The following is a 15,907-nucleotide window of genomic DNA, read 5'->3' on the forward strand; positions in this document are numbered from 1 at the left end:
TTTTTAAGCCAGGCACTTTTGTTTGTTACTTTTTAGTGGACCGGTGTACAGTTGTACGCATTGTTCTTTCGCTCCACTGAATATTTGCATAAGTATGTGAAGTTTTTATACAGTAACTTGTATTTAATTTTTTTCCACAAATTTTATGAAGTTATTTTTGTTTCAACTTTAAACAAATAAATGCCATTCATCCAACCTTCTGCATTGTTACGTCGCAGGAAGAAACGACGTTCGCGATTTACCGGAACGTTGCGCGCGGTTTGTTCGAACGCCACAAACTGATCTTCAGTTTCATGGTTTGTGTCGACATCATGAGGCAGAAGATGTTGATTAAAGATGCGGAGTGGAATTACTTCCTCCGAGGAGCAGCGGGAATCGACAAGAAGCAACCTCCCAAACCCGAAGCTGATTGGCTTTCCGAAGAGGTGTGTTACGTCATAATGCTTCAATCGCGATACATTCTATATTTGCAAATTAATGAAAATATTTTTATTTTTATTAATTATTCGATTTATATCCCTATTATATCATGATGCCTAAAGCGCGATATATTCTATTTTTGCAAATTTGATGTTGTGAGGTCAAATATTCCATAAAAAATACTTCTATTTGCGCTGTTATGTTTAATTCTGTCTATGGTGTCGGTGCAAAGCGCGTGCGCAACATTCTTTTTTGTTTTATATCCTTATTACGTCATAAAGCCGAAATCGCGATGCATCTTTTGAATTTTTGTAATGGTAAGCTGCAGACAGTGCACACTGTTTCGTCTTACATTGGTAAAGTTGGTTAGTTTAGTCATGGTGTTTTGCTATTGATCATCAGTAAACTTGAACATAGAAGATATCTTTTTGAGCCAGAAACAAAAAAGCTTTCTGATCAAAAAACAAATCAAATTGCCATGTAGTCAATTTATTGCATTAAAAACGTTATAACAATCGCTGTTTCAATCAATTGTCTGATTCACTTTTAATGTAAAGTTTTTGTTTCAAGGCTGGTTTAACGATTAAAAATTCTATTTTGTTTTGTATTTATCTTATATTTTGTTTCATTTGTATTTAATTTTCATTTAAATATTATGTAATTTTAGAACTGGACCAAATGTGTTGACTTGGAGGAATATCTCCCCTGCTTCCACGGGTTAACCGAAGATTTGATGAGAACTCCGATTTATTGCGCACTCGGTGAACTCGAAATCAGACTCAACCCTGAAAAGTGGGAAAACTACTCGGTGAGTTGATACTCGACTGTGGTAAACTCGACTTCTGTGACCAGTGGTAACCAGTGGTGGGATTCAATATTTTTGTCAGCCGGTTTGTCATAAAAGTCATATTTTTCAGTCGGTTCTGTTACAAACAGTTCACTGACAGTAACCAGTAGTGCTAACCGGTTTGCTGATCTTATAAAATTTCGTAAGACAGTTCTATAGAACCGGTGCGAACCGGCTGAATCCCACCACTGGATGTGACCCATTTTATCTGTGGGTCGAGTTTTATAGTGATCCACTGCTTTGTATGCGGTTGTTTTAATGGAGGCTTGTGCCAAAGAATCTTAACGCATCTTTGTTTAGTCTATGAACAAAAATTCCAACATCAAACAAATTTAAGTCTTACTCCATGGTGGTAAACTTGGTTATAAAAGTTTTAATGTGCACTGAAAGCCTCTTTCTATTCTTGTTAATAAATAACCTTGACTTTTAATGTTTGGTGCCAACATGTATTTTCACATTGTCAAATTTGTCCAAATAATTTCTATTTTTATTTAAATGAAAAAGTTACAACACATGCTACGTTGTTTACAGCGTTTTCAGTCGACAACAATGAACTTTATTATGACGTCACACTTCCTACGATTTCATTATGACGTCACACTTCCTTTTGTTTACTTTGTCTTTTTAGTCGACAACAATAGACTTATTCCACGACTCATTGTCACGTCATACTTGTTATTGTTCAGACTCCTGATCCTCCAGCGTATGTCCGACCTCCAACTCCGGATGAGGGAGATGAGAAGGTGGATGACAACATCGGACATTGGGAGGAAAAACTGACGATGTTTCAAAAGTTGATCCTTGTCAAGATCTTCAAGGAGGAAAAAGTGAGTTGATACATAAGTATAAGTATATAAAAGCATGTAGCCATCCAACGACACTTCAGTTTGTGGTGAGCAACAGGGTACAACCCCCCCTAGTTGCTCACCACAAACTGGAGTGCCGTTGGATGGCTACACTAGCCAATACCGCCTATCTCTCGTCACCAGCTGCACTGATGAGACCTTATGTGCACTGTCTGCAGTATAAGTATACATATGTATAAACTATTGCTGTCAGGCATAATATGTTTATAGAGCTTTTCTGGCAATTGTATTTTGCACCTACATTTCGACGTCCTATACAGGTCGCCTTCATCAGGGTAAATAACACTGAATGCGCACAAAAATACAATTGCCAGAAGAGCTATTTAAGGTTAATAGATAGGCATGGTTATCCTAAAAGCAAATTGTAGTTTTGGGATCCATAGTGAAGTTTTTGGAAATGTACCAAAAATCGGCAGTTTTAGAGATTTAGAAGTTCATATTCAAGTAGTGTTTGCGTAATTTAACCAATTACATTGCTAGTTTACAGTGTGTAGGATGTATTAGTCCTAAACCTTAAAAAGGGTTTTGCTTATTTATACAACTAAGGTTGGATATTTGATTATGTGACCTGGTTTAGTCCATTGCTCTTTGCCCTTTTTTCACTCGTGCACTCTCTAGAACTGATACCACACTCCTGTGATTGGTGTAACAATTAATTCGTTTGAGCCGAATTTCAGGCAAGAAATATAAGATGTTAACATGAACATGTGAAATGACGCTTTGTAAATGTAACGAAAATGTTTTGAAATAATGGTACTTATGTTGTGGAACACACTAGGTTGAATAGCGCTGGTTTAAACTATTTGCAACATTTTCCAAACAAAACTCTTCAACCTTTTCCCAAATGCACTTTCCATTCACAGGTGGTCTCCACGACAACCGACTTCGTTGTAGCGAACAGCGGAAAGCATTTCGTAGAAAACCCACCGATCACGCTTTCGTCACTTTACGCTGACATGACGAGTCTTACGCCTCTAGTGTTCGTTCTCAGCACCGGTTCTGACCCCATGGGGGCTTTCCTACGTTTCGCCAAAGAGCGGGATTACGTGGACAAACTGCAAGCTATTTCTCTCGGACAAGGTTACTAGTTTATGTGAAAGTTTTAACTCAATGTGTTTAGTAAAAATGTCCGGACTATTTCAAATTGACGCAATTAATTAAACGATGTTCGTGTAGTCGACCACTTTCATTTCAAGACTTTATCGACACATTGACAAGATGTTATATATTTTATTGTCGGTTAATTTTTATTACGGTTTAATTTTTAATTATTCCGGGCAGTTTTAGAAACAGTTTTTCGTGCTCGACTACACGAACATCGTTTAGAAACCTGTTTTACTTGTAAAAACTCTTCTGGTTTTTGTATTTGTTAGTTATTGGCAACATATGTGAAATGTTTTTGCATCATATAAGTAATCTATTTTTTTAACCTTTTTTGCTTTGATTACGTAATTCAATTTTAATAATATTATGAAAAAAAAATCATCGCACCGCGTAACTGTGACGTTACAATAACGTTACTTGTGACGTCATACAGGTCAGGGGCCGATCGCGGAAAAGATGATCAACGCAGCACGTGAAACAGGGGGATGGATTTTCCTACAGAATTGTCATCTTGCAAAGTCGTTCATGCCCAGGCTCGAGGAAATATTCAAGGAGTAAGTGGTTAAAATTGTTGTTTTAAGTTTTATACTATTTTCTTTAACATGGCTGTATGTAATCGGTGTTAAAACGCTTCAGGGCTGATCCCAGTTGTGAAATAATGTCCATCTTAACTTATACGATCCCCTACTACGAAGCTGACATGCAACATACCAGGCAACGGTGCTTGTGATTTAACCTTCGGTGGGTTCACCAGTAAGCCTGTGTAGCTCAGTTGGTAGAGAAAAACTCCTGTCGTGGGTTCGAATCCCACCACAAGCTAGATTTTTCCAACCTGTGCCTTGCCATATGGTGGTGAATGCTTGGTGACCGGCCGATTCGGTTTAATAGGCCTGGCGTACTGTGATGTAAAACGTGTACATGGAACGCTTGTTTTCGTCTAAAAACAATTAGAACAATTAATTTCCGTTTTCAGATTCAAAGAGCTTCCGGCGGATGCTATTCATGAAGACTTCCGACTCTTCCTCAGCTCGATGCCAACAAACTTTTTCCCTGTCACAATCCTACAGGGTTCGGTCAAGGTAAGATCTATAGACCATGGGTTCGAATCCCACCGCGGAAATATTCACTATTACGGTTTTACGCCAGTGAAAGAGTTGCCTTTTTATTTATGGTTGAAAAATAAACCGGAATCAATCGACTTTAAGCTATTTTAACGTGGCTGTTTAGTCAAACAACTCATTTGGTAACGTTGGTGGGCAATTGTCATTTAAAACAAGTTATGTAGAAGGGTTGGGTGGAGTAAATAGGTTAGGAAGCCTTTGTAAACGTGATAAGTTCACATTATTACGTACCTTCACCTTGTTCGGCTACACATTTACCGATAAAATAAACAAATGTTGCGGAACTTACATAATGATTAATCAGGTCAGGTTTAGTGAACATGTCAGAAGGCATCTTAAAACACACAATAAAAGAATAAATTTGCCGATCTATTGTAAGCATTCGTAAAAACGTTAATTTCGTGTTTAATTTTGTTTTTGAACTTTATCAAACTTTTAAAAAATATCTCTATTATTTTTCTATGTTACGTAACATGGCAGATATTCAGAAAATGCACATTTAAACGAAGTCAAAAGTACGTATCTATTGTCAGCATTGGTAAAGACATAAGGATGTGTTTTATTTTTGTCTTTAAAATTTATTAAACTCATTTTAAATGTCTCAATTATTTTTTCCGAATATATATTTTTGGTATATTAATCATAAACATTACTGCCGAAGAACTGGTGTGTATAGCATACATTATGCAGACGTTTTAACAATCTCTGTTGTCATCATCAGTGCAGGTTGTCAATCAAGCTGTGCAACATAACATGCACTGATGATGCCAACAGAGATTGTTAAAATGTCTGCATGATGTGTTCTATATACACCAGTTCTTTGGCAGTCATGTTTATGATTAAATTACTTTTCAAGTCCGTGTATAGTGTTCGTAAGTATATTTTCAGTTATATTACAGTTTATTGGTAACATCTGGAATAAAATGTCTATTGTTTGTTACCAGGTAACAAACGAACCCCCGAAAGGCCTCCGTTCGAACATCCGGGGCGCTTTCGCGTCGATAACTACGTCATTCTTCGAGGATAATGCGCTCGGCATTCAGTGGAGAAGAATGATATTCGGACTTTGTTTCTTCCACGCCGCTATACAGGTGATTCCCCCCACTGTTGTGTGTGACGTAACAATAACATTAACAAATACGTCATTGACTCAACAATTTTACTTCATAGAATGTTTGTTTTACAAAAAATGTATTTTTTTTATTGTATGACGTCACATAGTGAATGGTTGTGACGTCACAATGACTTATACATCTGACGTCATATATTGAATAAGAACATGACAATAACAAGTGTGGCATCAGCTTTGCGATTATTGTCAAATAACGCGAGAGTTGGAAATTGTTAGTGTATTAACCAAACCAACAACAATTGTAATTGCCACAAACCTAATGTAACAAAAACGCACAATTTTAAATCCAGTCATGAGAGACAAGCGAATGTAAAGAATTAAGATTCAACGTTGGAAAATCGCCTAATTTGTAATCAATTTCGGTTTGTGATGCACATGACGGTTTGCATCAGATAGAACTCGGCGTTTGTATGTGAAGCCTTTTTAACAAACCCACAAAACTTTGTCACGTCAAATCACAAACTAAAAATTTGATTAAAAACCGCCTTCGCAAGGCAGTCCCAAACATTAGGATTAGAACGAACGAACAAAAACTGAAAAATATCCACAGGGAAACTTTCGTTTGTGGTGCGCGGATCTCCCGAAAAACATTTATTTTTTGACAATAAAATCACCAAAAAAAATTTGGCGACTACAAACATTGGGATTCGAACCAATGAATTTTTGACTTATTGGTATTTAAACCTCACTCAAAAACTTTCCGTTTGTGGTGCGCACGCGCCAAAAAAAATTACAGTTTACGAATTTTTACGTGTGTTGTAAAAAAATGTTGATTTATTAGTGTGTATTTTTCTTTACCACTGTTGGCATAAAAACCTGCGCGTCTCTTTTGTTTCTGCTTGTTACCATTTTTATTGATAGGTTGAGATTTGTTTTGCGATAAAACCTCTTGTTATGTAAGCCGTATAATAGTTTAAGACTTTTATAGATTCCAAAACACGCGTAGATTTTGATTGTGTGGACAAAACGTTGTATAGCCCGTCATTTAAAGCTAAATTTGTGTCAATTACTAAAGACTTTGTGTCATTGGATTTTGCTTACATAAACCAAAGGAATCAAAACTTATAAAGCTGCAGCGCGTTCAGCCATTTTCAACCAATGGTTCCCTACAATGTTTTTGCGCTATAAAGTTTTAACGTTGCGCAGCTGTTTTCGGCTTGATGATTGCTTTAGTGCAATTGTGTTATCATGTTTTCTCTCACTAAGCGAAATAAACTTAACACAACTCAACTTAACAATTCCCACCATCAGTATAATTAAACCTCAAAAATACGTTGTTTGTTGCGGAAATTTGTCGTTATATAAACCCATTTAGACTTTTAGCCTAACTATTTGCGGACCTGTGGTGTTACTGAAAACTGATGTTACTTTGCAGTAGACTTTGACTACAAAACTTTAATGTATATCAGCAATCAGGTCTTACTTGGATAAATTAACCTTTGAAAGCACATTCCCAAGTTTTTTGTTAACCACACTTTGTTGTTTATGGCGACAAGAACAATCAAGTGTGTTATCCACGATTAGTTTACGCGAAAAGTTTACATGTGCCAATCTTACCTGAAATAATTAAACTTAAAAATATATGTTTAAAATCATTGGTGCGCGGGTTTGGGCGTCATTGCTTGCCAGACCCATACGCTCATAGTTAGCGCTTCTCCACCTGTGAAGTGGTTTAGGTTCTGTGTATTGATTTCAGCCTGTTGTTTTATCTTAAATTTATTGTTGTTTTAATGCATGGTTTTACATGAACTGACGATGCCAATAAGCGAAATATATATTCTTAAGTATTATCGACTGATTCTGTTTCTTTGGAAACCTGTTTCCATATTTGAAAAAAGTATATTAACACAATTTGTTGTTATTTTGACAGGAACGCAAGAAGTTTGGTCCTCTTGGTTGGAATATTCGATACGAGTTCACAGACAGTGACAGAGAATGCGCTGTCCTCAATTTGGAGCTCTTCTGTTCGGAGGACAGAATCCCGTGGGATGCTCTGATCTACATCACTGGTGAGATCACGTACGGAGGAAGAGTAACTGATGCAATCGATCAAAGATGCTTGAGAACAATTCTGTCAAGGTAAATTTATTTTCTTTGGGGTGTTTGACTAAGGTATATATTTGATGTGTCTGTTGTTTTGATTATTTTGGGACACTATCTAAACTTGAAACAGCCAGTAAACAATATGTTCCCTTTTCTTGCTTGTTTTTTTTTGTTGAAATAAAGTTTATGTTTTTTAAATTTTAAAACACAATTTAGTTTTCAAAATTTTTTACATGTTAATTAACAATGATCGTATAGGAAAATGTTGAGACATTGTTTGCATCATTTTCGTTTAATCATAAAATCCAACACATCCACTTGAGGCCAAAGCGGTTTAATTTGTTTTAAACGACAACTGGCGCTTTTGAGTTGAATGTTTACTCTTTATTTGAACAACAATGACAATCTCACGTGTAAACCACCATTTTGGTTTCATTTTATGAAAAACTTGGATAATTTGAACTACTGGCCAATAAATGTTCGGCAAATAAATCTTCCATATTTTTTTACAAAACAAATGCATCTCGCTTTTATAAGCATCATCGGTATTTAAGCATTTCAGCAAAACAATTTTTTTTGGAACGAATTGTTTAACTTAATCCTTTTCAATTGGCCAAAGTTAACGATTGACGCTTTTTATGCCAGCATTGGATGGTTTACTTTGTAAAAAAAAACAAAAAAACTTTTTAACTGTCGATGACAGGAAATTCAGTTAAAACAATTTTTGGAACGAAGTTTCCACCAACTTCGTGTTTTTCAGATTCTTCCGAGAGGAAACTCTGAACCCGGATTACAAGTTTTCAGAGTCTGGAGTTTATTTCGCTCCCGCGTTTGACAAAATGGACGAGTATCAGGAATACGTGAACAAACTCCCGATAAGCGATGATCCTGAAGTTTTCGGGATGCACAACAATGCTAATCTCGCCTTCCAGGTTCGAAACCTTTGTTCATGTGTTGAAAATTGTGCGCTAGAAAAAAACTCATTTTGATGGCAAAAATTATTTTATTTTTTAAAACAGTCTCCCAAAATACACGCAAACTTTGCTTATAATCTCTATTCTTAAAAACAACTATATGCGTAAAAACATAACTGCTTAAATACACTAAAAAGGGGAATGAACTATCTATTGTTTCCACATCTTTTGTCAAATGCCTTTGGCATTGTTGGTGTTACGAAATAGTCATTTGTGTAAATTAAAAACGGACCGGCATACGCGCAATTGCACACCAGGGTTTCCCAACCCTACGTAGTGCAAAAGTGTAGGATTGAGTAAAAAACGTATGGCCTGAAAAAAATGAATTTGAAAATATCAAATTGTTTAAGTCCTCTCAGCTCATTTCAATCCCCATCTTTTTCTTCCAGCGTCAAGAGACAGGGAATCTTGTGAACACGATCCTGGAGGTTCAACCTCGTCTCGAATCCGGAGGAGGAGGGAAGACAAGTGATGAGATCGTCCAAGAACTCGCTCAGAGCATCCTGGAGAAACTCCAGATCTTCAAACTCGACATGGACTCGGCTGATCAATCCATGTTCCGACTCGACTCGAAGGGAAGGTGAGTAAAAACTCAACCTCAATATAAAGCTTAAACTTAAGTTTTTTTAAAATTTTTATTAAAAGCACTGAATTTTATTTTTGACGTTTTCAACTTTTGCTTTTTTTGTTGCTTACTAGGGATTTTTTTTACTCTAAAAAAAATCGTGTAAAAAAATTAACATGAAGTTTGAACTTGAGGTTTTTTATTTTAAACACTTATTTGTTTTTGTTTGTCTTTTCAACTTTTACTATAGTAAAGTGTATACACTTTTGTTGCTCACTGAGGAAGTTTCGTTGATTTTACTTCACGCAAATAAACTAGGTGAAAAAAATGTGGAAAGTGACCATCTATGATTATTAACATACAAATTTATCTGGTAAAAACAAATACAAAACATATTGGAAGTTGTTTTATTATAGCAAAACGTTTTTGCAACCTCTTAACCCTAAACATTATTATTTTAAGTCCACGGTTATCTAGTTTTTACACCTGTATTATTATTTTACGTTTCCCCCCTAAGTTGATGCACAAAGGCGTGCTCTACTTTTTAAATAATTAGCATCAGATAAGATGTTGTTAGTCTTTTAAACTACTCGTCTTAGTCTTTTAACGTATTTCAATTCATAATCCTTCATTCTTGTTCAGGGTGAATTCCCTCACAACCGTGCTCCAACAAGAAGTTGAGAGATTCAAGAAACTCCTGAAAGTCATCGTAAACTCGCTTCAAACGTTGAAGAAGGCGATCGCGGGTCTCGTTGTGATGAGTGAACAGATGGAAATGATGTACACCAGTTTCTTGAACAACCAGGTACAAGGGTTGGAGGTTCGAATCCCGGGTCGTACTAGTAATTGACCGAACTCTTGGTTGCACGAACATTCTCTCCAAAACTGCTATTTTTTTAACTCTGTTTCGGATTAAAGTTATTTTTGGGTTTACAACTAAGATTATTTTAGTTATAACATTTGAATTCTAAAATTGTTTTACAACAAAGTCATTCAAACACTCAAAAAAAAATGAAAAGGCCGAGCATGCAAAAACCTGAAAAACTGCGTGTGTTACAAATATTTTGTGACTGTTCGCAATAAGTCGCCCGCTAAAAACTTTTCAAAAGAAATTAAAATCGGTCGTAACTGTTCATGTTGACCAACTAATAATATCGATTTTCGAAAATCACCTTTTATTTGTGCTAGTGGTTCCCAGCCGTATAGGAATTCCTCCAAAGGGAGGAATTTAAGGCTTGAGGGATGGAATTTATTTAATTTTTACATGTGGTTTGTAAATAGACACTTTGAGCTTTGGGAATATAACATGTGAAGTTGATAAAAGACTCAATTTTAAATAATCTTTGTATGGTTTAGCATCAACTATGCAGTGTGTTAGGAGGGGATAAAACTATTTTGAATTGGTAAATGGGGAATTCGAACCCATGACCCTCGGATCTAAACCCGAGCATTTTGTTTCAGGTTCCAACCTTATGGGAGGAATCAGCTTACCCCTCTCTGAAACCCCTGGGTTCTTGGGTGAAGGACTTGGTGTTGAGATGCCACTTTACCCAGCGATGGGTCGAGAAGGGACCCCCGAAAAGTTTCTGGATTTCAGGATTCTTCTTTCCACAAGGTTGATTGTTGTTCGTTTGTTACGTAACAAAAAGGTTTTGTTTAATTTAACAAATTTGTCGTTCAACTGGTGTAATGCTTAACAAAATACTAGTTGGTTTTTTAAGAACTTGTATTTTTGCTAACGTTTCGCCTACCAGAACGGTAGGGCTTCTTCAGAACGATGAATGCTATATTGCGTATTTTAGAAAAGTATATTACAAAAGTTTTGTTTTAAGGCATTCTATAAAAGCGTTTTACGGTTTGGGAATTAAAATTTTAATAAATAGTACGGACTTCATTGCACCGATAAATTTATCCGGATTAGGCGACGATCCGGTTTATCAAAAGTTGTGCCAGCATTATCTAGATTAGGGTTTACATTACAAATCATTTTCCCCCAAGTTTATTGATCTTTCCTTATAACTCGAAACAGTGTACATTGTCTGTAGATTGTTGTTCTTAACCTTTTTTGGTGTGTTTTCCCTCTAACGTCAATCACTAAGTTCCCCTCTGTTTTAATGATGGTGTTTTGTGCCCTACTTTAACAATAATGGTCCTAGTTCGATTAAATACTTAACTTTATTGCCAAATAATCTGATTTATAACTTTTAAACAATCGAGCAAAACCTAAAACAACAATCTAACATAGGGATGTTCAAAGTACTATATCGAATCTTTTGGATTCTAATCCAACCAGATTTGAATCCAATTTTGCCGTTGATATCAGGTAATTGAAACCAATATAAATATGTGCTTTCATTGTTTGTAAAAATGTAGTGAGTAAACTCTGCAAAGTTCAAAAATTTCCCTTTGCTCGTACATTATTTCGACTGGTGGAAAATTTCCCACCGGTTAAGAACCACTGATTTATTGGCTTGATTATCATTGTATTGTTTTAAAGTGATCTTTAAATCCAACTGTGTCACTTGTATTCTTTCAGGTTTTCTGACAGGCGCATTACAGAACCACGCTCGTAAATACGACCATCCGATTGATAGGCTCAGTTTCCACTTCCACCCGATGGCGCTGTTCAGGGATCAGGGCGAGTATCACGAGGAATTGTCGCAAGTTGCCTTCGGTGAAGAACCTGAAGCTGATAAAGTGGTACGGAAAAAAACTGGCGCAAATATGTTTTTTGGAATCTTACTGTTTTGGTGATGCCATATTAACTTTAACTTGACAATAGCTTTTGTGTTAAATGTTCTGTGTAGCGATATTTAACCCCCATAACATTGCTCCATAATATTTTAATTAGAGACACATTAACAGAAATATTTTATTCGTTCTACACTTTACTGACTATATACACAAAACATTGTTCAAACAATATTTTTTGAGACCTTAACGTGATGTGGGAGACTGCTCTAGGTAACGAATTATGTCGAAATGTGCTTCTAATGTGGCAACGAACACCTGCTTTTCGTTGCCAGGATATTATTTTTGAAGTAAACCATAATAGTTGTGATGAACAAACACATTTTGTGGTAACACACTGGGTAAGCAGTTTGAGAATCAGAATTTTTATAACCTTTATCGGAGTAAGTATCATTTGACAAGCTAACAAGTTTTGGATAAACAGTGGCTTGATGTGTTCCATTGTTAACTCTTCAAATACAATCGTTAACTGATATGAAGAAACAAGGATAATCGTAAAATACACATACAACAGATAACATAGGAACACATGCAAAGCAAAAACCAAAACATCTTTACACCAACTATAACTCAACTTTAATTGAACAAACTGGGTGCAAGGTTGCCACATGGACAAAGTCAATCACGCAAGAACCTGAACGAGGCATAAATTAATGATTTAAATCAGATTTAAATCACAAATGTAATGTGTACATCATCCTAATCATCTGTTTTCAACGTCCTCATCTTTGCTCTTCTTCTCTCAGCTCCCAGAGATCACAGACGGAGTGGTGGTTCACGGCCTCTTTACCGATGCCTTCCAGTTTGACACAGACACAATGCTGATGGCGTCAGAGAAGGATCGTGTGATGAACGATAGGATGCCACTCCTCCACATGGAACCGAAGATGGACTTCGCCTCTCCTCCGGAGGACTACTTGTGTCCTCTGTACAAGACCGGAGCAAGAGCGGGAGTCCTATCCACTACAGGTGAAGTCTTGCTCATCATGATAATAAGTCTGGTATCAAATGGTTCCCAACCTTCAAATTGACATCTGATATGTCAGTAGGGATTTAAATAGATGATTTGGTTAATCGCAAAATCCGTGTAATCGCATAGTGAAATCCCATGATAGATTATATCAATATTTGACAGAATACTTCGAATTATTGCGTATTCTGGTTATTCAGAAGAAAACTTTCATAAAATTGTAAGGGATCTGTAATATAATCTCATTACTCATGCTTGACCCGTTGTCACGTGGAGTAAACCCATTGCCATGTAAGCAACTTAATCGAAAATGTCCTGTCGTGGAAAAACCACATTTTGCAAAACCCGAAATGCAATAAATGTAATTTGCTCCTTACTGTACAATCCGAACTCTTCTTTATAACCTATTCGGTTCCGAATCTGTTCCGAATCCTGCACCGTAATACTTATATTTTACCCATTTTTCCAGGTCACTCTACTAACTTTGTGGTAATGGTTCACCTCCCAACTGAACAGCATCCAGATTTTTGGATATCACGTGGTTCCGCTCTCCTCTGCGGATTGGCTGATTAGAAATTTCAAATATTTCCATGTTGTAAATTTATAAAATGTTTATTGTGCTCATGTTTAGTTCAGTGTTGATATGTTTTAGCAGCAAAAGTGCCTTTATTAGAATTTGTAATACATAGCTTATATATTTTATGACATGATTGTACAGATACTGAATGTATTCCAGTTTTGCTTGTTTTTACACAAACATCACATGTGAGATACATATATATTAAATTTGTTCGAGTTAGCCGTTTTGTTTGCTGTGAATATTTTACAGGTTTTTGTACCGTTTTAAATTTTAGATTTTCGTTTTCTCGGTTTACAAAAGTTTGTTTTCATCGACTTCCATAACATTTTTGCGCCGGTTTCGATTTTATCCAAATTCCACGATATGTTCCTGTTTCTCTCAATCCAGGAAGGTTGTGTGTTAATGTCGTTTAAACGATAATAAAAAAATATTATTTTGCAAATTCGTTTCAGTTCACCCTTTTGCATTAGCAAATTGCCATCATTTCGTGTTTCCTATTCCGGTTTAAACCGGTTTGGTGGTTCGGTAGGAGGCTAAAACCGGCTAGAACCAGTTTGAAACTGGAATATTCCGGCAAAAACCCACCGAAAACCGGATTTTTCTTCGATTTTTTGACCCCCAAAAATAAAAAAAAACGGAAAGGCTATAGCCTTAGGGTTTTTTCGAAAATCGGGTCAAAATATTCGATTTTAGAAACTGGTTTAAACCGGTTTGGTGGTTCGGTAGGAGGCTAAAACCGGCTAGAACCAGTTTGAAACTGGAATATTCCGGCAAAAACCCACCGAAAACCGGATTTTTCTTCGATTTTTTGACCCCCAAAAATCGAAAAAACGGAAAGGCTATAGCAGGGGTGGGCAAACTTTTCAGTGCAAGGGCCGCATTCAAAAGTTTATAATCTTATCGGGCCGCATGGTATTTCACCAACGGCCGCCAATTGCTTGCTTGTTGTTTTGTTTTGAAACAACTGATGTAAAAAATAAGGTTTGTATCATATATATACCATTTAAAGTCGCCTAAAATGCTCTGATTAACAATTTCTAACTTGTGCATAAGTTTAGCTGAACGGAGCTAACTGTTTATGACGTCATAAACTGTATTGTGACGATTGCAGTGCCCGTTCTTTTCGCATTGTTTGCACATAAAAAGCCTGGCGCATGGTTATTACTAGACTGATAATCTTTTTTCCAGTCCCACGGAATCTGTTTTAGCAGTTTGAAAATCAAAATATTAATAGATTGCGGCCGCAGGTTGTGCACCCCTGCGCAAAATTATTACATAGTATATTTTCAGCTTTATGCAAATACGTTTGTTCATGATTGTACAAACAGTGGTTGAAAAGCTACAATTGTAATTGTTTCAAAAAAACAAGCGTTTGTTGCAACAAAGGCTGAACCACGTTTTTTGTTGATAAAGTCCTTGTGCCAAAGTTTGGGCGTCACCAGTGCAAAGTGGGCTGTATTTGAAAACGTGAATCGCTTTTACTTTCATCGAACGAAGAAATTGTGTCAAGTGACGATTTGCATAATAACGTGGCAGGCTAAAGCACGTGAAAAGTATCTGTGTTTAGTTCCAAAGTATCGTACGGGTACAGATACTGCACATGGTATTGGTATCGGCAAGTCGCACCCCTGGTATTTTTAAAACTCTGCGCCTGTGCTTATAGTACTATTCAGCGCTACTCGGAAACATTTGGCGGGCCGCATGAACTCCTTTGCCGGGCCGCATGCGGCCCGCGGGCCGTAGTTTGCCCACCCCTGGGCTATAGCCTTAGGGTTTTTTCGAAAATCGGGTCAAAATTTTTGATTTTAGAAACCGGTTTAAACCGGTTTGGTGGTTCGGTAGGAGGCTAAAACAGGCTAGAACCAGTTTGAAACTGGAATATTCCGGCAAAAACCCACCGAAAACCGGATTTTTCTTCGATTTTTTGACCCCCAAAAATCGAAAAAACGGAAAGGCTATAGCCTTAGGGTTTTTTCGAAAATCGGGGCAAAATTTTCGATTTTAGAAACCGGTTTAAACCGGTTTGGTTGTTCGGTAGGAGGCTAAAACCGGCTAGAACCAGTTTGAAACTGGAATATTCCGGCAAAAACCCACCGAAAACCGGATTTTTCTTCGATTTTTTGACCCCCAAAAATCGAAAAAACGGAAAGGCTATAGCCTTAGGGTTTTTTCGAAAATCGGGTCAAAATTTTTGATTTTAGAAACCGGTTTAAACCGGTTTGGTTGTTCGGTAGAAGGCTAAAACCGGCTAGAACCAGTTTGAAACTGGAATATTCCGGCAAAAACCCACCGAAAACCGGATTTTTCTTCGATTTTTTGACCCCCAAATATCGAAAAAACGGAAAGGCTATAGCCTTAGGGTTTTTTCGAAAATCGGGTCAAAATTTTCGATTTTAGAAACCGGTTTGAACCGGTTTGGTGGTTCGGTAGGAGGCTAAAACCGGCTAGAACCAGTTTGAAACTGGAATATTCCGGCAAAAACCCACCGAAAACCGGATTTTTCTTCGATTTTTTGACCCCCAAAAATCGAAAAA

At 36.8% G+C, this 15,907-nt stretch overlaps 1 protein-coding gene across 1 annotated transcript in view; it reads left to right on the forward strand.

Annotated features, from left to right (window-relative positions):
- The window catches only part of LOC145228178 (dynein axonemal heavy chain 6-like), a 61,731-nt gene extending 47,915 nt beyond the window's left edge, over positions 1–13,816 (forward strand). The window contains exons 68-82 of the mRNA XM_080093180.1: positions 219–425; positions 1,088–1,228; positions 1,954–2,094; positions 2,997–3,213; positions 3,671–3,791; positions 4,211–4,316; positions 5,303–5,449; positions 7,361–7,569; positions 8,294–8,465; positions 8,897–9,087; positions 9,715–9,877; positions 10,534–10,687; positions 11,609–11,772; positions 12,570–12,792; positions 13,263–13,816. Of these exons, the coding sequence (XP_079949306.1) occupies positions 219–425; positions 1,088–1,228; positions 1,954–2,094; positions 2,997–3,213; positions 3,671–3,791; positions 4,211–4,316; positions 5,303–5,449; positions 7,361–7,569; positions 8,294–8,465; positions 8,897–9,087; positions 9,715–9,877; positions 10,534–10,687; positions 11,609–11,772; positions 12,570–12,792; positions 13,263–13,366 (2,460 nt within the window). The 3' untranslated portion in view covers positions 13,367–13,816. The remainder of the gene's footprint in view (positions 1–218; positions 426–1,087; positions 1,229–1,953; positions 2,095–2,996; positions 3,214–3,670; positions 3,792–4,210; positions 4,317–5,302; positions 5,450–7,360; positions 7,570–8,293; positions 8,466–8,896; positions 9,088–9,714; positions 9,878–10,533; positions 10,688–11,608; positions 11,773–12,569; positions 12,793–13,262) is intronic.
- Positions 13,817–15,907: the final 2,091 nt, after the last annotated feature.

This window comes from Phallusia mammillata, chromosome 5, assembly GCF_965637545.1.
Source record: "Phallusia mammillata chromosome 5, kaPhaMamm4.hap1.1, whole genome shotgun sequence".
In the NCBI taxonomy this organism is placed as follows: domain Eukaryota; kingdom Metazoa; phylum Chordata; class Ascidiacea; order Phlebobranchia; family Ascidiidae; genus Phallusia; species Phallusia mammillata.